The 22,302-nt window shown below is 37.0% G+C and overlaps 1 protein-coding gene across 1 annotated transcript; it reads left to right on the forward strand.

The window, feature by feature from the left end:
- The first annotated feature begins 264 nt into the window (after window positions 1–264).
- LOC148511988 (olfactory receptor 5AR1-like) lies at window positions 265–1,227 on the forward strand. Its single transcript, XM_088482377.1, has one exon. The coding sequence runs from the start codon at window positions 265–267 to the stop codon at window positions 1,225–1,227; it is 963 nt and encodes a 320-aa protein (XP_088338503.1).
- Window positions 1,228–22,302: the final 21,075 nt, after the last annotated feature.

The raw sequence follows: 22,302 nt of genomic DNA on the forward strand, positions 1-22,302 counted from the left end.
GTATATAAATATTGTCTCGTTCGATGTTATCATTGAGCTTAGAACTATCACGATACTGATACATTATTTGTAACTGCTGTCCACACAACATACTGTACTCTCTATTTTACATTAATGGAACTTTATTTGTTTCAATATAGTGAAAATAATGAGAAAAAAATATTAGATGATGAATATTTCTGTTTTTGGAATTTAATAACCAACATTATTGAGCATAATATTTATTATCGATAACTGAGATAATTTTCCATTTTATTTTAAAGAATGCCTTTGAACAATAACACAGATATAATGGAATTTATTCTTCTTGGTCTTTCCAGGGAGCCCAAGACACAAGTTATTCTTTTCTTTGTATTCCTGATTATGTATATGATAATATTAATTGGAAACATTTTAATCATTGTTCTAATTATGACAGATGCCAATCTTCACACTTCTATGTATTACTTCCTTGGCAACCTCTCATTTCTGGATCTCTGTTATTCATCTTCCACTGTTCCGAGGATGTTAAAAGATTTGATGTCAGTAAAGAAAACTATCTCTTATGCTGAGTGTGCAACACAAATGTATTTTTCTCTCTCTTTAGGGGAAACAGAGTGTATTCTGCTTGCTATTATGGCTTATGATCGTTATGTAGCTATATGTTATCCATTACATTATACTACAATCATGAATAAAATGGTTTGTGCGAGATTAGCCATGGGTACATGGATATGTGGGTTTCTTCTCTCTACTTCCCATGTTACTCTTACACTAAATGTAAATCGTTGTGACAGTAATGAAATTAATAATTTTTTATGTGAAGTGCCAGAAGTGTTATCACTGAGTTGCGAAAATATTTTTAATATTGAATTAGTCATTTTTGTTGTTGGTGTGATTATTCTCATAGCACCAGTCACATTTATTGTAATATCTTATTTTCAAATAATTTTAAGCATTTTAAAAATTAAATCTGCAGCTGGGCAGCGGAAAGCTTTCTCCACCTGTGGGTCTCACATGATGGTTGTGACATTGTTTTATGGCTCATGTATGGCTGCCTACATGAAACCTAGGTCAAGTTCTCTTTCAGGAACAGACAAATTCATTGCTATATTTTACTTAATTATTACACCAATGCTGAATCCTATGATTTATACACTTAGGAATAATGATGTAAAAGCAGCCTTTCTAAAATGTAGAATTAAAATGGCTTCTGCTACTAAACATATAGAGGTTGTATACAAATAATACATTTTTATCTGAGTAAAAGTACAAATTTATTTTTCATTTATAAACAGTAATTGACATACCAAAATGTATTGTATAATCATAACATAGCCCAAAGTCATCTTTCTATCAACTCTAAGGGGTAATTTTACTAAAGTGAGAGTTTTTAGAAGTGAGTTTTAAAAGTGATGTTGCCCATTGCAACCAATCAGAGTCTACTTCACATTTAACTAGCACCTTCTAGAAGATAATAGTTATAATCTGATTGGTTTCCTTGGTCAACATCACTTTTAAAACTCACTTCTAAAAACTCTCACTTTAGCAAATTTACCCCTAAGGTGTGATTGGTCAAAGCCTCCAATCATCATTGATTTGATTGATAGATTTAAAATGGCAATAGAAATAATTGCTAAGCTAGCCTGGTTTAGCATTTATACCTATTGCTATTTTTATTCCATCAGTTGAAGCAGCTGATGATCATGGACTTTGACAAACCGCTCCAAAATAAATCTACACCTACGGTAAGTTTAGATTATGTTGGCTCTGCTGAACATGTGTTCAAAAATGTGTTTTTTGCAATTGTATGATTAAACTTTTATTTATACTGCACCGCTAGGAGATAGTTATAAATAAAATGTAATTTCTTCACGTAACATATTCATTTACATGGCAATCCTTTGAGTTTCTAAAGCATGACACATACTATTACATATAATGGTGCATTCACATTATACTATAAGTATAAATAATGTGACCATAAACAATTACAATAAAAAAAAATTTCCAAAAGCTAATCTAATTTGTCTACATTTTGCTTTTTAGTTTTCCATTTGTACAAATATAAAAAAAAAATGTTTCAAATGTAATGTCCATATATTAAAGTATATAAATAAATTAGTTAGGATCAATGTGTTTTATTGTATACAACTTCATGCACATACCAAGTGTTTTTCGTGTATACCCTTGAATTTAGTTTTTTACTTTGCCACATAAAAATATTTTAAGTAAGAATATTTGCACATTTTATTACATCTAATAATAAGAGCAAACAGAACACACATTTATCACCTAATAATATATTTTGAGGTGCTTCAAATGTTTCAGATGCAAGGTATGTGAATATGTGTTACAAAATAAAGAAGAACAGGAAAAATATCAGAAAATATAGAAAATCCAATATTCCTCTAACTGTAACACCTTTGGGTGTAATATATAGACTGATTTGTCCCTGTAAACTTAAATATGTGGACATTACCAGGGGCATAGGAACCAGGCAGGCAAAGGGGGGTTTTGCCCCACCCGCCATGATTTTTGTTGAGTGGACAAAGACTGTGTTTTGCCCCCCCATTTCAAATTCTACACAGAAGCAAATGGGGATGTATGAAATGAACGTGGGGATGAAGTGATAATAGATTAATTTGAACTCACCAACTGTTGTCAATTCTGTTTACTAAAAGTGAAGTTATATTCACATTTGTTCTGTGTACATTTTTTATTGCAAATGTTTTTTTTTCTTTCTTGGAAGCCACACTCATTTTGCTATTACAACCTGCAGTAAGCAGAAGCAGACACATGAGACCGGGAAGCTGCACTTCATGACTGTTCTTGTAATTGTATGACAATGGAACAGAGAGAACGAATGATTGTGGCCTGCAGATGGTTTAAAATGTTAGCAGTAGTTTCATTGTTGCCAGATCGTAGCACATACCAGATATTATAGCACAGATCATAACCAGTGAGGCACAATGTAAAAATACTCCCAATGAAATGAGATTAGGCTGTCAATGAAATCTGAATAAAATCGAGCTTAATGATCAGAAATGCTAATAGGATTTTGATAGATTCAAACATAAACATCAATAGCAAGACATTTAAAGAAAGTCCCCAGTAGTAGTTCAAGCATCAAAGTCTTTAGATCTCATTTAAATACACTTCTTTCTAAAGAGTAACATGGCTCCTAAATAAAAACAAAAATTATAATGCTAATCTCAACTATTTTAATTAGTTCTAAAAACATAGAGCCTGATTCATTATGGATCGCTATTGCGATCACAAATGCGATTACGCACACAGTCTCACTGCAAAAATATGTTAATGATTGCAATCGCAATGCCATTGCAGCCTAACAAAAGGACGCCCACTTTACCTTACACACATCTGTAATTCTTTGCAAGTCTGCAAAACCATCTGTAACATCGAGTTCAATAAGAGCCTCAAGCACACTTGCACAAGGTCTGAACTTACTCAGGAATTGCTAACTCAGTGCAGGCATAGAAGCCCAAGCTGCATATGTCATCGAAATGGCTAATTTATGCACTCTCCTGTAATGATGTTAAATCGCACAGGCACACCTGCGTTTCACTGACCAGCCCCCTGTCACCACCCCAAACAGTCACTTACTGTCAATTATTCTGCGATGGATCTGCGTAGAACTGCAGAACTATCGCAGTGAAGTCTTCACGTACTGTGATGCATATGCATGCGCAGAACGCAACATTTAGCCGATTGAATGCGTAATTGCAGTTGCGATCGGTAATGAATCAGGCACATAGATCTGTCCAGCTACAACAAATTAGGTACAGAGTATACCACTATATGAACAATACGAAGAAAATTATATATATTAAAATAGTGATATGAAAAATATTGAAAACACATCCAATAATTTTAGTTATGATCTAGAGCATTCATGAAAAATCATTAACCTTCCAAATATCACTTGGGATAGAGGGATCTGAGACCTTAAAACTTAAAAGTTAAAATTGATCAAATATAGGATCAATTAGTAAACTAAAACAAAGATAGTTATAAAGAAAATGCCTCAGACAGAGGCAATGTATGTACAGGTTGAGTATCCCATATCCAAATATTCCGAAATACAGAATATTCTGAAATACGGAATTATTTTGGCATGACTGAGATAATGAAACCATTGATGTTTGATGGTTCAGTGTACACAAACTTTGTCCACAGCACAAATTATTAAACATATTGTATAAAATGACTTTCAGGCTATGTGTATAAAGTGTATATGAAACATAAATTAATTTCAAATCTGTACTCAAACTTTACTTGAGACACAAAATTATTGACAATATTGTATAAAATTACCTGCAGGCTGTGTGTATAAGGTGTATATAACACATAAATACATTCTGTGTGTATATTTGGGTCCCATTCCCAAGATATCTCATTATGGTATGTAATTATTCCAAATTATGGAATATTCCGTTATCTAAAATACTCCTGGTCCCAAGCATTTTGGATATGGAAGACACAGCCTGTACAAACATTGGAAAATGTTTATATAATTTATACTACAGATTTCCATTTGAAGTAGATGTCACCAATGTACTGTATTGTTATCCCTTGACCAGAAAATATTCATTAACTATTAAAAAATATGAATGAAAAAAAAAATTGTAAATGTACACAAATGTAGGAAGCTTTCAATCCACAATATTTTATCATATATCCCCTATACAAGGTGGACATCTTACACTCAATACATCAATGCACAAATTTGAATATAAAAGAAAATAAAAACAATTTTAAACATGAGAATGTCTAGATTATTCATACAGGGCAATGCATTAATGCGAATGTAATCTTATGGGATCACTGGTTTGCGTAACCTTTCACGGGTGCATGACTCGCGCCTTGCATTGTGCGATTTACCACACAAGCAGCAACGATGTAACTGGATATATCTGTGTTATAACAAAGTCATAATCATAGATGTAGCCAAATAAATAGCCATCTACTGCCACTGCTAACGTTTTGGATCCTCATGAGCACACGCTGTGCTGTTGATATGTGAAGACCTTGTATCATTACCTCATAGATATGCTTTGACATGGATGATTGTCTAGAAAAAAGGTCATGAGGATCCAAACTTGGCAGTGGTAGTAGTCCAACTTGTAGGCCATGGCCTTCAGACTTGGTTCCCTAGTACAGGTGCTGGTGTTCTCTGGATAGCATTTAGTACAATGCATGTGTATAACATAGTTGACAAGCTGGGTCAGAACCAAATGGACAAGATGGTTCCTGGGATCAGATGTAGACAGGTCACAGAGAGTAGCCAAGGTCAAACCAGAATACCAAGTGCAGTACCAGGGACGAGACGGGATCAGGTCATGAACAAAGCCAAGGTCAGGAATGAGGAGTAAAGAACACTAGGAATGCTGGAGTATGGTTGGGAGCCTATAATTAGGCACCTGCCTTTACTCCAAACATGACATCACATTTGGCATGTCTGACTCTTTAAATTTCCTTGCAGGTCAGAGTACGTACCCCTAGGGTCACCGCTAAAAGCACCACCAGAACCAGCTTATCTGAGCCAGTCCTGCTTGAGAAATACAGGGGTTCCCACTGTATTTTCATCAACCAGCACCAAACAATAAAAAAATGGACCCACGGCTCAGCCGCTGCATTGACAATAGAAATGCATTAGCTGAGCTTTCATTGGCTGAGAAATGCGAGCATCCGTCTCTCTTAGTCAATGAGCGGTTCTGACCATTACGTCTTTGGTGGGAACCGCTAGGTTACTAAAGGTTACCTAGCAGTTCCTACCATTAAAGTCAAGCCCTGGAGAGGCGAAACCCCTTTGTTAGGTGGGTTCCCAACTCCCTAGGGATCCCCTGCCTGGGCTGTCTAGTAGTCATGTGATGAATGCTTTGGCCGAGGGACCTAGTGAAAGGTTCCCACGGTTGTGGCATTACATCCCTGCTATAAAGAGTCTGATGTTGGTTGTGGCAAGTACAGATGACCTCTACTCATTTTGTCCCCACTATTTTCACAACCAGGACTGGCTCACTGAGTTCTTTGCTGGTTGATGAAAATATAATGGAACCCTATAGTTTTTTCCCCTTGTATTTTAACAACTAGGACCAGCTCAGAAAAGCCTGGTGCAAGTTGTGCTTTTAGGGGGGGACCCCATATCATATTTTTTTATTTTTACACTTATGCTTTCTTACACAGAAGAATACAGAGATCTCAATGATCTGTGCATGTTTCTGGTTAACTTGCACCTGCTCAGGCTATAATCGCTAGCCTGAAGCAGGTCTATTACTCTATTACATTGGCAGAATTGTATCCTCACAAAGGCTAAACATCTGGATGCGAGTTTTGCCATTATGAGTTGCGGGGATGTCAGAAACATGTAAGTTTGCATGTTCTTGCACTCTTAGGGTGAGTTTTAAAAATGTGTAAGTAGCACTATACTTGCACATTTGCAAAACTTGGATCCTTTGACATTTGGCCCTTGGGGTTTGTTAGAATGATCCATAATCAGACAGAGAAACCCCTTTTGGTTGCAGATAAAATTATTTTATATTACAGGAAGCTCCATGGAGCATCATCCTCACAATTACTAGCCATATAAAATAGCATAAAATATATTTAGGACAAATTATAGCACTGCTAAAAATTGTATATTGCCATATATTATGTATAGATGATAAAGGGACTGATTTAGCAAGGATCGCAATTGAAACTGTGTATGCGAATTGAGTGGCTGTGGGCCATTGTGCAAGCATATAAGCTGCACTGTGCATGTGCGGCGATCGCACAGTGATTGCGCGTGCAGATAGGAATTCATTGCGGAGTGTTAGCTGTACTATGTCACACTGCAGCATATACTTTGCTTACTGTATAACTTCATGCTGTTTGCATTTCCATGTTAAGTATATGTTTGCATTGCATTTCCATGTGCATATTATAATTGCCTTTTATTGTTTACATTTACAGTTTTATCACACTCGCTTATACGTACGTACCTGTGTACATTCATACAAGTTCCTCTATTGAATAATAAATTCCGTTCTTCAGACCACAACTGACTGGATTATTGGAAGATAGAGTTTTGGTTATGCTGGCTGCTCCAAATTTGTCAGACACTTAGTGAGGGACAGAACACTATTACACTGGCCGAATTGTATCCTCACAAAGGAAAAACATCTGGATGCAAGTTTTACCATTATGAGTTGCGGGGATGTCAGAAACATGTAAGCTTGCATGTTCTTGCACTCTTAGGGTGAGTTTTAAAAATGTGTAAGTAGCGCTATACTTGCACATTTGGAAAACTTGGACCCTTTGACATTTGGCCCTTGGGGTTTGTTAGAATGATCCATAATCAGACAGTGAAACCCCTTTTGGTTGCAGATAAAATTATTTTATATTACAGGAAGCTTCATGGAGCATCATCCTCACAATTACTAGCCATATAAAATAGCATAAACTATATATAGGACAAATTATAGCACTGAAGAAAATAGTATATTGCCATATATTATGTATAGATGACAAAGGGACTGATTTAGCAAGGATAGCAATTGCAACTGTGTATGCAGATTGAGTGGCTATGGGCCATTGCACAAGCATATAAGCTGCACTGTGCATGTGCGGTGATCGCACTGTGATTGCTTATGCAGATAGGAATTCATTGCGGAGTGAGAGACAGGCTTTGGCATTTGGGGGTGATGATGGTAGAGTGGTCTGAGAAATGCATCATGGGTGTGCATAAATTAGCCACATGTGATTAGACACGTAGCTTGAGTACTCACTGCATGCGACAAGACTTGCAATTAGTGTATTCACATACACTAACTCTTCATCTTCAAGTTACACTTGTGGAGAAAAAGGGAATTATTTTTGCATACTGTGATCAGTGTAATAAAATTATTCAATTGCAACCTTGTAATTCAGCTTCTGCTTCGCCACAAAATGGAATTCTGCACAACCTCTAAATGCTGGAAGTTTTAAATGCAACAAAAGTATTTTTTTTTTATTGAGAGTGTAATTGACTTATAAAAAGATATCACAAGTTAATGTCTTTACCTGGAGAGTCCCCCACTATGGTCAGTAAATTTCAGTAATCTGGGTACAGTATATTCTGTATTTCCCTATGACCCTAGAATGTACTCTAAACCTAATGTATTGTCTTATTTCCTTACCTAAAAAGTAGAGATTTGTGGGTTTGGCTTCCTGGAATACGGATACACCCTAATTTTGGGCTCCTATGGAGGTGCCCGCTGATTGGCTGGCAGCTCCTGCAATAACAGGAGACACATGGGTCCCTGTCATTCATGCAGAGGAAGGGAATGTGTAAACACATACTACCCTTCCTCCTGTCTGAGCTGGAATCGGGTATGTTATATTATTTTTTTTAACCCTGTGGATGCCTACATGGACTGAAGAGGACCTGATCTATGCATTGGAATATGTGAGTATGGATTTTTTTACAGGCATCTGTGGATTTCTACATGGACAAGTGGATGTGAATGGCTACAGGGATACTAGGTGTGTATGTGTAATTGTGACTGTGAATGTGAGTGGGCATGTATGTTTAAATAATACTTTACTTTCACAGTGTGTGTCTTGTCTTTATTTTAATATTTCTTTTGCAGGTGAACTACAGATAACAGCAGGCCTGTAATGCCCTGCATGCTAGTACTTGTGGTTTTCAAAGTACCAGCATGCGAGGGAGGCTTGCTGGGGCGTGTAGTTTGCCAGCAAAAGACAATATTACTTTGTCTATTTTTCAAATACTGTACAGTATACACAATCAATCCAGCACCCACTGACCATTGGTGCTGGGGATAGCTCATGGCTATAAGCCCAGGTCTAGGGTGCCCTCGAGAGGAGGACCCCTTATTGTGGGGTATTCACCTCCCCAGGGATCTACCCACTGGTCTGACTAGCAGTCAGGTGTAATGCTTTGGCTGGGGGACCCAGTGAAAGGGTTCCCCTGGCTGTGGCATTACACCCCTGCTAGAAAGAGTATGGTTCTGGTTATGGAAAATATAGGGGACCCCTACTCATTTTGTCCCCTGAATTTCCACAACCACAACTGGCTCAGCTGTGACCTGTGCTGGTTTGTAAAATACTAGGAACCCCTATGCATTTTTCCTCTGTTTTGTGAGAACCAGGGCAGGCTCTTCAGAGCACAGGGCTGGTTATACTTGTGGGGAGGGGATGCATGTCATTTATTCTTTGTTTTACTGTGTACTTTTTGTTTACAACACAGAAGCCTTCATGGCTCTTACTGATCTGTGGAGGCTTCTGTATAACTCGGACCTTTTAATGCTAGTGGCATTAAAAAGTCAGAGTTTTCATAGCTGGAAAGTCACCGGTACTCGCATTATGTAATAGACTTGAACTCACAAGTTCGCAGGCTATTACATTTGGTAAGTTTTGAGACGAAGGTCTGAGTTTGTCTCATACAAAAAACCACACCCTATTACATCTTGACCAAAATCATTGTTAAAATCTTAGGGTGGTATTCAATTGTATCACCCTCTTATGTGCCGAACTTGAGCTATTCAATTGTTGCTCCTGTCGGGTACGATCAGCTGCCAGAGCTCCATTTCAGCTTGCAGCCCCAGGGGTGTGTGAGCTGAAATGGGTGAAAAGTGACCTGTTTGGGCACCCAACAGCACTTTTTGCGAATGCGCCCAGCACTTTGGTTGGGGGTAGCCAATTTACTTGGCTAAACCAGACCACTTTGGGCATGATATTCACAAAAAACAGTAACAACTGAATAGCGCCTGCAATTTCCTGTCACTTAGAACGGAGATCCGGACCGCAAAAACAACTGAATACTGCCCTTATAGTCCAGTTCAAAGGGGAAATTGGCCTATATGAACCCGGTAATGATAAATCTTGTCCTGGCTTACTGTAGGTAAAACTTTTATGATAGCTGTATTGTATTAGAGTGGGAGGGTATTATATGATATGATATGCCTACAAACATTAACCAAAGTTTCACTTATCCTAGGTAGTACAATTTTTTAAAATTCCTCCCATAAGATGACTGGGGATTTGGCTGATTTGAGGCCCTTAATCATTTATTAACTTCTGCTAAAGTAATTGGAGAAATTAGTGACTGAGGACATTTGTGGGTATGTAATATCTTGCCAGATATTAGAGCAAGATGTAGTTGTCAATGGGGTATTTGTTAAATCAATAGAAGGAGGGGTATGTTAATATAAGGATTCATAAAAGTTCTGCATGATGCTATTTAATTGGGAAATGGATGTGGTGAATAAGCCATCTGTTTTTTTTGAGTGGGCAGACAAGTTTGTCAAAAGATGAACTGTTTTGTTGGCAAATTTGTGAAACCTGTAATCTACAAAAAATAAATATCGGTCACCCATCATTTCTAGAAATTCGTCAAAGCATGTCTTTTCAATTTGATAGATGTCTTTGTTAGCAGAGGATGGAAAGGTTTTATATTTCTGACAAGTGCCAGAAAGGGCTGACTGCATTGTAATGTATGAGGAGGCATACTTTTTGTGAATAGAAGAAACATATGAAATGGTGGTTCCTTGAATAACCGATTTGTGTGTTTGCCAAAAAAGAGGAGGGTTGGAGGAAGAATGGGGTAGGTTGTTAATTTTGTATTCCTCTCTAACCATTTTCAATCTGGACTTACATTTGGTAGAATGAGGAATAAGGGCCTTTGGAGCAGATGTATGAAGCTCTGGAAAGTGATAAAGTGCAGAGTGATAAATGAGTATCCACTCAGCTCCTAACTGCCATGTTACAGGCTGTGTTTGAAAAATGACAGTTGGGAGCCAATTGGTTGGTCGTTTATCACTGTCCACTTTATCACTTCCCTAAAGCTTGATACATTTGTTCCTTTTTCTCTTGCAATGTGGATAGAGGACCATATTAGATCATGGTCGGACAAAGCAATTGGTTTTATTACAATGTCCGATACCTTAGGAAACAAAGAATTGGATAAAAATATATAGTCTATGCATGAAAAAGTATAGTGAACCACCATGTGGCAGGTAAACTCTTTATCTGTGGGATGTAGGGCTGTCCATATATCAATTAAACATAACCTGAAGGCAAAAAAGGGAAGGCTTAACCTGGGGAGGCTATGAGTCACAGTTGTACTAGGAGATTTGTCTAGAATTTGAGAAGACACCAAATTGAAATCTCCACACACTACAAGAGGATGATCTATGCACAAATTAAGTTTGGTTAACAACATTTGAAAAAATAATTTGTAATAGACATTCGTAGCATATACATTACAAAGGACATAAGAAACATTTTAATAAGAAACATTAGTTATGACATATCTGCCTTCTTGGTCAGCATCTATAGAGGATACAATTAATTGGAGAGATTTGTCATCCAAAATAACCACTTTTCAAGCTTAGGAGTTGTAAGGGGCTGCTGCCACCAATGACCACCTAAGTATTTGCAGCTAATTTTTCTCTGTTGAGACCAAGTGAGTCTCTTGGATAAAAGCAATATCTAAATTGTGTTTAGATAAATAAAGGTGAGTCAAAGAGGTCCATGAGGTATTCATCCAAATGATAGTAGATTAGAAAAAGGATATCAACACTGGGATGTGGAGGGGAGGAATCAATGATGTCTTGGGCACAGGACTGCTCAGAGAAACACATGTGCATCGTCTGGGTTGGTAAAATTAATGTCAGAGTCTCCTCTAAATATACACAGCCTTGCAGGCTAAATGAAAGCAAACTTTGTCTTTTTCTGGACTAGGTGGGAGCAGATGGAAGAAAAGGCTTTCCTGGTACTCAATTGCTTCCACTACCACTCTGTAGGAGACAGGGGCCTTAGAATTATGACATACCAGTGGTAGGTCACTGTCAGTTAAGCCTGCTGCAGCTTTCTTGGAAGCCAGGGTTACTGTCCAGGAGTCGGCATCCAGCGCCATATATGTATCTGCATGGTGCTTCTGCTGTTGCAGTAGCAGGGCTTTGGGGGTGGGCTGATCATCTAGGAACCTGTCCATAGTGTGTGTCCAGCTGATAGCAAGAGTGGGTGCATCCTGTGTTGGAGACCAATGAACGGTCTGTTAAGCTGATTTCAGCTGGGGGTGCAAGGGAGCAGCACAAAGCATGTCCTCACTCCATGCATGCAGAACCAGAAGTCTCCATATTTCCCTTTCTTATTAGAGGCAATGTTTTTTTTTACCTTTGTGAAATTTTGTTTAGATTTCAGGTGCCCTTTCATAATATTTATGTCCTCTGGACCACCTTTAGTAGATGTTCAAGTAATACTGTGACAGCTGGCAGCAGCCGCAGCACTAGTACTGGGTTGCTGTTCCTGCTCTTTTGTCAACTGATCCATATCGACACCCAGCACTCCTAGTATAATGGTGGCACCCTAATAATAATGTTTTTAACACACAAGCTTTCTATTAACACTGCAAACTGCCACACAGTGCCTCTAGTAAAAGCCAGGTGGCACACAAATAATGACATTATTTTAAGTTTTATATTAGGAATTATAATCTGTGCCTGAACTCACAGAAAACTGCCTCATAGCACCTCTATTATAACCAAGTGACATCCTAATAATGATGTTATATATTTTAACACACAAGTTTTATATTAACATTTTTTAACAATGCCTAAAGGCCCTGAACACACAACAAACTGCCTCACAGCACCCCTAGTATAAGACGGGTGGCACCCTAATAATGACATTATATTATTTTAACACTCAAGTTTCATCTTATAATTTTTCAACAGTGCCTGAAAGCCCTGAACATACAAGCTGCCTAACATCTCCCCTAGTATTAGACGCTCACAGTGCCCCTAGTATGACATTATATTTTTTAACATAAGAGTTTTAGATTCTTTATTTAAACTGTGCCTGAACATGCAACCAAATGCTTTACAGCACCTCTAGAACAAGCCACTATACTACTCACATCCTCTCCCTTTGGTCTTTAGTGTGAAATAGCAGCTGATTATATGGGATGGACTTTAATATGCAATCCAAAACATGCAAAATCTAATGGCCAGAAGATGTTTTGCCTCATTTTGAGATCTGAGCATTGTGGGAAGATCTGAGTCATGGAAACTGAATTACACTTCTCTAGTGGTAACAGATCTTTACATGGCTTTCACGTACAGCCTGATGAAGCAATCTCCTAATTTTCAGATTAAACTTCTACAGCAATTGCTACCATTCACTAGATGGGATATTGCTAGTTATTGACTGACCACTACAGATATTTTTGCCTCTTTCTTAACCCAGATAGATTTTGTCTAGATAATTAAGATTAAGGGGTGGAAAACAAAGCAAAAAACAAAGTAACTTTTTATCTGGAACAAACCATGTTGCAATGGAAGGTTGCAAATGCATGTGTTATGTTTGCATGCTGGGTAATGCCGGCTGCTTTTGCATGTAGCTCACATATACTGGACAGCTTTATTTTTACACTACAATTTAGACTTGAACTAGGACACTCTAAAGTCTAAGGGGGAGATTTTCTGAGGGTGAAGTTTAGCTGATTTGCTAAGGGCAAATTTGCATAGATATCTAATGTCAAACCCTAATTTGTAAACCAAATCATGGTATCTCACCATTGGACCAAACATCCTTGGAATTACATTGACATCACTGCAAATCACAAATTTACTAATATTCGTGTTTGCAAACTCGAACCCAAATTACTTATCAATGCACTAGATGAGTAGTGCCCCCAAAAATTGTGTTGATGTGAATCCTGCACAGATTAGTGAGATACATGCAGGCTTTTGTGTTAAAAGTGTAATTAAAGCATTTATTTATTCAAAAATAGTCCAACATGGAGTTCCCCCAAAAGCACAACCAGCAGCAGGCTGTGTGAGCCGGTCCAGGTTGTGAAGTTACAGATAGAAAATGGTGTGGGGGTCCCCCATATTTTCAACAACAAGCACTAGGCTTGTTAGCTGGTTCTGGTTCTGAAAATACAGGGGGAAAATGTGTAGGGTTCCCTCCTTTTTCCATCAGCTTGTACCAGGGTCTTACTAATGGGGGTGTAATCCTAAAGTTGAGGGACATTCTTCACATGGTCCCCTGGCCAAAGCATTCATCAGCCCACACTAGTCAGCACAGGCTGGGATACCCTAGCAAGGTAGGATCCTAAATAAAGGGGTGCCCCATCTCCAGGGTATTCCTGGCCAGGGCTGAAGCCTGGGGCTATTCCATATCTAGCTGTTGAAGCAGGGTTGATAGGATTAAATAATAAATATCAAATAATATTGTCTTTAACATAGGAACTACAGGTACCAGCAAGCATTCCTCGCATACCGGTACTTGAAAAACCACAAGTACCAGCTTGAGGGGCATTAAGGTACTGCTCATACCTCTAGTCCCCCTGTAAAATAATGACATGACACAGTATTTTATTACACAAGCATAAACTCAGTTACCCACTCCCCCTCAATCACACTAAATATTTACCTTGTTCCTTCACCGGTCTGTAGAATCCTCGATCACTGTAAAAAAAAACAAAATTCTCACCCACCCTTTGTTTCAGATCCTCTTTGGTCCATGTAGGTGTCCATGATGTTGGTAATATAAAACAAAATTAAATCGTGGAGCTGACTGGACACATTACTGATCTATGTATGGTTCTACTCATGATGTGGCACGGATTTGGGAATTCATCTGCAGTTTAGGGCCAATAAGAGTGAACTCACACATGCCACAACACAACCATTATCACCATCTAATGACAATTATCAGCCCAACATGCTAATTAGTAACTTTGAGATCTGCTGCGGGAAATGTTCCAGTGATAGATCTGATTTAGAATTGCAGCCCAAAATGATTCTTAGTAAATCTCCCCTTAAATCTATTAGCAAATGTTAAATCTGCCCCTTCTGCACGCATCATGATTTTAACCCAGGTCCTAAGTTACCTGCTCTTTTTTGCTTTGCTCCCAACCTAGCATAAGCCCTTATGGCTGACCCTCTTCAAAATAGAAGCAATGAAATAACTATAATCTGGGGCCAAGGAATAATTATTGTAAATGGTGCTTGTGATTCGTTGCTGAGTTTTGGCTTCAGCGTGAGTATATTCAGACTCACTGTTTTTTGTTTAGTACATTATTATGCACCTGATGTGTGCTGTAACCTGCATTCATTTTGGAGTTATAAAAGTTAAAACTAAAAGACATAAAAAAGATTCACCATGAGCATCAACTTAAAAGCATCTCCCAGGAAGAGCGTCCCCTGGTGAATCAGAACACAAAGGTGCTGCTTTTATGTTTTCATAGAGTATTGGTGTAATTGTGCAATTGAGACATATGAACTATGGTATAACCCACTGAGGAATAATGTAGCTGTAATATTAAGGGCTCTTCTGAAAGATGAGAAAACATTATTAGACATTTCCTACATTTTGAAGACAGTAAAAGGTATGTCTTATTAACATTTTCAAAGCAATTAATTGCAATTTTCTTTATCTGTCTAAATATCATGTTATACATCTTATTTTTGTTACAAATTATTTTGGAAGAAATAATTCTATATCTATAGACAATTTTAGTCAAGTTATAAAATCTGTTCCTAAGCTATTTTTTGGGTTAATTAGCTGAAATGCAATTAGGAATTTTTAATTATCTCAACTTTATACTTTGAAAAGATTCATATCTGAACATTTTATTGATTTAATAAAAGTATTTTATGCATGCAGCACATTACTAGGCTTGAACAAAATGTAGGTTGTTTTAAGTAAATAGACTGCTAACATTTAAAATAACATTGTTACTATGATCATAGCACCTTCATCTATTAAAAAGTCACCCTTACATTACACCTTCATTATAAATTAACACAAATGAAAATTATTAGATGTTATTTCTCTCACATTTGCCTGTGTGCACACAGAAGTTATTTGCTTTTTTACATACATTAGGTATAGTAGACTTTGATTTATATACAAACTGCACTATAACATATACAAATGTATAATAAAACATTGTAGACATTTATTTTCTAGCAAAGACACTGATGCAGTATTCTCACTGATGACACTGTATTGTGGGCCTGATACAGACCCGCTCGCGAGCGCTGAGCGCTCGCAAGCGGTTCAATGTTGCCCAAGTGCGCATGCGCACGACGGAGGCTGCTCCGTCGTGCACAACCGTGAGACGCGAATAACGACGGCCATGCCGTCGTTATGGATCTCGCACCAAAGGGGGCATGCTGTCGATGGTGAGTGACAGCACGCCCCCTTTGGTGGGCGTGCCGGGGGGCTTGCCTACCGCAAGGGTCTTGTCGCAAGACCGATGGTCGCGATGGTCTTGACCATCGCAACCATCATTTTGCCCGCTTGCATAAGCTGTGGGTGGTCACCCACAGCTATGCGAGCGACCAGGAAGCCTCTCCAAATTTAGGTATGACGGCTCTGAATCAGGCCCTCAGTCTCTTTTTACCACTCGTTGCAGAAAATATTGATAACAGAGAACATTAGCTTGCCCTCAAATGTAAACACAATGGCTAGCCTCTCAAGTTATGTTCAAATCTGGAAACACTTCCATATTACATATTATTATGTTATTAGCAATACTTATATTAGGTTTAGTATTCTTTTAACTAGAAAGATAAAATGGAGAAATGGTGCTTCCAGACTAACTAAACATTATTTAAACACAGTATAGTCAAAGGTATAAAAAGTAGTATACAGGTATACAATTAAAAAAAACCACACTAAGCAGTGGATCACTGCAATTCCTGGTGCTGTTATAATGTATTAATGTTGTTGAATACCTGCTGCGAGTAAATTGGGTCTAGTTGAGATCCAAGAAATATATAATATCAAGCAAACAATATAAAATATAATGATTACTGCGCTTGGTATTGATACTTAATAACCAATATAGGGACAATCAATATGAAAACTGTTTGCTATCTATTAATAAACAGGAGACATTGAATAGAAAATACCCATTAATGGTTGAGATATTAAAACATAAGCAAGTAGTTAAGATGTGATATAATATATTAAAACAATTACTATACATATACAGCAGCACATAACAATTACATATACATATATGACTAGATCTAGCAGCTTGAGATTATATATATAGTCTATTCTATTTGTTCAATTTGGATTCCAAGCCACATACAAATGTTACTTTATTTCTATGTAACATTCCACAGTTGAAAAGTATCACTTCAGTATAGTATAAGTCAGTTCAAAGATCTTCACTTTATAGTGCAGGCATTCTGGTTGTTTAATACACAGCCGTCAATTGTGATTGATAGACACTGGGGTCCCAGTGTTACGTCGTGTTAACCAGAAAGCTTCTAATAATAAAGTTATATCAGTCTTTGTCAGCTGGTATCCTTTATATACACAATTGTATTTCAGTGAATGGATCACTGTAATTGGTGTGGCCACACCGTGATCTGTTCTGGCTGGTGATTCTTTCCTCACAGGGAACCGCAGCTGGAGCTGAGAGTAAATCTTAGAGCAGAGTGCGGCAGTTGTTAGTCGTCTATTTCATGGTTGCTCAGCAAGTGAATCTGGATATTTCACAGCATATGTCAGAGAGGTGGAAGGAACCACTGATGCCTAGAGGGTGAAGTCAAGACGTTTCGTCCTGTATATCACCGGGACTTTCTCAAGACTGGATAACAGAGCTTCTGGTATCTCCTTATATCCCTCCAAGTTCACCTTATTGAATCAGTAGCACCTGGGTTTAATAGGTGCCGTAGATTTTCCATTTCCTCTGTCTATCGTTAATCCTTAATATATGAAAAGCGCACATTCCATATTATGTATATCTAAATATATTTCTGCACAAATATATATATATATATATATATATATATATATATACATACATATATATAATTTTTTTTTCCACAATAAAACAGAGATAATGAAAAAAAATCACAATACAATTCATTAATTTCATATTATGAATTTTGATACTAAAACCAGCCTCCTGTTTATTTCATATGGATAGTGAATCTAAAGCCATTAGCATTATTTGAGTTAGTGGAAAACAAGGACTAGATGAAATACAACCTAAATTGTAGTGTCCATAAATCATATATATATAGTTAGAAAAATAACCTGAGTGAAGATGAATTTAACAAAGTACAATATAACATTTTGAAAATAGTACAGTGCAACCATATCTTATTATTATATATAATATTTGGTTTTTAGTTTTAACTTTTGATTGCATACATTCTCAATTTCGTAATCCAAAGATTATACACCAAAATAATATATTGAAATAAAATCTACCTCATAAATATCAGTACATATTTCAAAGTCTTTATATTTATGATTCTTTAGTATCTTAATTTCATACAAGATATGTTTAAAGTTTTTTAAATATGCATAATTCTATACAGATGATATGAATACATGCACACCCAATTATGCACGCAGTGATAATAAAACCCCCATATATGACCATAATGTATGTATCTATAATTCTCTAATCTGCTATCCATGACATTTTCTATAGTGACATGTGAGATCCTAATTGTGTTTTTTACTTTTAGTGAAGAGTGAATATCCTTGTAGTGTGCACTACTACTTGTAGTCCCACTACCACTAAACCATTCATCTTGTTTATTTCATTGGCTGCCCCACATGGCAGCATATTACTAAAATGGTAGGAGACCATTCATACACAGGTGGTGCTAAATTGGAATGAAAAATAAAAGAAAATGTAAAAATATAAAATATGAAATATGTCCCTTTGAAGGTAGGAAATGTCCTCAAGTAGTTCTTATTCTACTATTGTTTTTTTTAGTCCCTCCATTCCAAAAGGGGTTCACATGGAAGAAATTATAAAAATAACGAAGAAAATCCAATGTGTAGTAATTACTTAATACAACCAATAAAATATGGTACACAGTGTTATATGATGTACTGGCACTCTATGAGTGCGTACCCTACTCACAGTGTCACACCAGTGATATACACATGTAAAGGTTTCTTTTACAACTGATTTGATGAATCACGTGCTTATCCTGTCACCTGGTCTTATTACAGTTGAATTTTACATACCTTACTGACATATAAGGAGGTTAAGAATAAATATATAATGGTTTCTTTCCTTTAACATAATGAAGGGAAACTTCAAATAACAACTGGTAAAGCATACTCCACTCACAATTAATCAACTGATTTCTTTCACATCAAGGTATCTTTTGCCCTCAGGGCGTAGTATTCACCAGTATTTCTCAAATATGATATGATATTCCCCAAAAAGAAATAGAAGTATATTCCAATATGTGTATAATTTAAAAAAATTATTCACATACATAACATCCCATATGATGGATGTGGACATACAGATATAAAACAATTCTATGACAAGAAAAAAAAATGAAATAAAACCAGTATAGTTTACCTATATAGGTCAGTAGTAATTCTCCACAGCTCCAAAAAACAAAATGTCAACGTGTTTCAGCCCAATCCTGGGCCTTTATCAAGACATATGGTTGCTGTGTTAGTTTGGGTGTTTAACCAAAAAGTCACCAATCACGGTGCACTAATCAGTGACATCATCTTTGCTAACCACATGTTAATGGATACTTCTAATATTTTTAAAATACATATACAAAATAAACAGTTTATATGGGACTAAGTTTTTGAATTTCCAGTATAAATGGAGCAGCTGGCTTCTTTTAGAAAAAATCAGTTTGTAGTGAAAAATCCAATCGCCTAGTGGTGGTGCTGTACTCCGTTTACACGGAAGTGGCATACACGTGGAGTTTAACCAGCATGCGTTCCACCATCATTTAGAAAATCCAGCCTACATGTCATCTGTGAAGGCTGAACACAGCTCGGGTGTGCTCGGAAGCCTACCTTCCGGGCCGAACTTACCACGTGACTGTGATTCAATAATAAGGTCACAAACCAACTTCCTGTGAATACGGAAGTCACGTCTTTACTAGAACCCCCAGGCTTGCGTTCCATTGTCTCCATAGAGATCACCGCAGTATTGACTAAGGACGGAAGTATATTAAAACGTGGATTATCCTTTAGCACCATACCATCCTCATTTCCATGGTGAACCAAATGAAAGCAGTCAGAAAAAGATATATTTATATGTAAGGGAAACTCTGGGCAACAAGGGGGACCGCTCAATTACTCCAGGGTGCCCGATAACACATATAAAATGGTAACGAAAACTATATGTATTTAGTTGGTAACCTTGACAACCTGATATGGCATGTCGGTAAGGTAAGACTTCCGAGCACCCCCGATCAGCGTTCAGCCTTCACAGATGACATGTAGGCGGGATTTTCTAAATGATGGTGGAACACATGCTGGTTAAACTCCATGTGTATGCCACTGCCATGTAAACAGGAAGTACGGTGCCACCACTATGCGATTGGGTTTTTTACTACAAACGGATTTATTCTAAAAGAAGCCAGCTGCTCCATTTATACTGGTAGTTCAAAAACTGAGTCCCATATAAAAGTGTTTATTTTGTATATGTATTTTACAAGTATTAGAAGTATCCATTATAATGTGGCTAGCAAATATGATGTCACTGATTAGTGCACCGTGATTGGTGACTTTTTGGTTAAATACCCAAACTAACACAGCAACCATATGTCTTGATTAAGGCCCTGGATTAGGCTGAAACATGTTGACATTTTGACTTTTGGAGCTGTGGAGACTTACTACTGATCTATATAGGTAAGCTATACTGGTTTTATTTCATTTTTTTTTTCTTGTAATAGAATTGTTTTATATCTGTATGTCCACATCCATCATATGGGATGTTATGTATGTGAATACATTTTTTTGTAATTATACACATATTGGAACATACTTCTATTTCTTTTTTTGGAATATCATATCGTGAATATTTGAGAAATACTGGTGAATACTACGCCCTGAGGGCAAAAGATACCTTGATGTGAAAGAAAACACCTGATTAATTGTGAGTGGAGTACGCTATACCAATTGTTATTTGACGTTTCCCTTCATTTTGTTAAAGAAAATAAACTGTTATATATTTATCCTTTACCTCTTTACATGTGAGTAAGGTATGCAAAATTCATCTGTAATAAGACCAGGTGACGGGATAAGCACGTGATTCATCAAATCAGTTGTAAAAGAAACCTTTACATGTGTATATCACTGGTGTGACACTGTGAGTAGGGTACACACTCATAGAGTACCAGTACATCATATAACACCGTGTATGATATTTTATTGATTGTATTAAGAAATTACTCCACATTGGATCTTCTTCATTATTTTTATCATTTCTTCCATGTGAACCCCTTTTGGAATGGAGGGACTCAATAAACAATAGAAGAAGAACAACTTGAGGACATTTCCTACCTTAAAAGGGACGTATTTCATATTTAATATTTTATATTTTTACATTTTCTTTTATTTTTCATACCAACTTAGCCCCACCTGTGTATGAACGGTCTCTTACCGTTTTAGCTATATGTTCTTGTAGGTAAGGTAATGCCTCATTGAGACCTTGTTTTTCACATATTGGCAGCTTATGCGCATAGATCAGCATCCTCCACCACTTCTTTTGGAAATTGCAGCATATTAGTAGGTACAGCAACCGACGTCCCTCATACCTGACCAATTGTACCGGTAAGGTGGGGTCTGGTGTCAGAAAGGTATAGACTCCCTAGTATATTGATAAAAAATCCTATAGGACCCAGCTAAAATTACTCATAGGATCAAATGCATTGTTAAGCCCTTGTGGGTTTAAGGTATCAAATTTAAATATCCATTCTGACTCTCCTATACACAGTTGGCAAAATATATTCCCTCCTCGTTTGGTAGTGTTCACTTGTTCGACTGCCACAACAGATAGACCAGTTGGGTCACTGTTGTGGCAGTGGAATAAATGAAGAGAGACACTGTGTGTAAGTAACTTTTTAACAATGTTCAGTCTATGTTCTCTGAGTCTACATTTAACTGATCCCGTTGTTCTTCCTACATATTGTAGGGAACATGGACATTGCAATACATACACACAGTAGGTGGATTCACAGTTGATGAATTATCTAATAGGAAAAATTTCTCCATTTGCAGAAGACGTGTTGCGACAAACTTTGTTCTTTTTATGTTTACAGGTAAGACAAACCATTCTATTGCAATGATATTTGCCTACTAGTTTTGATTTTAACAATGTGCTATCCTGAGGTGTATTCACTGATTTTAACTCACTGGGTGCCAATAAGTTCTTTAAGTTGGCATTATTTTTAAAAGTTATTAAAGCTTTATCCGCTATACAATTTTTTTAAATCAGTTCCTGGTTCAGAATGAGAAAGTTATTATAGATTATCTTTTTTATCTTTCCTGATTTGTTATTTA

This window comes from Taudactylus pleione, unplaced genomic scaffold (genome assembly GCF_031769625.1).
Source record: "Taudactylus pleione unplaced genomic scaffold, aTauple2 ptg000286l, whole genome shotgun sequence".
Classification (NCBI taxonomy): domain Eukaryota; kingdom Metazoa; phylum Chordata; class Amphibia; order Anura; family Myobatrachidae; genus Taudactylus; species Taudactylus pleione.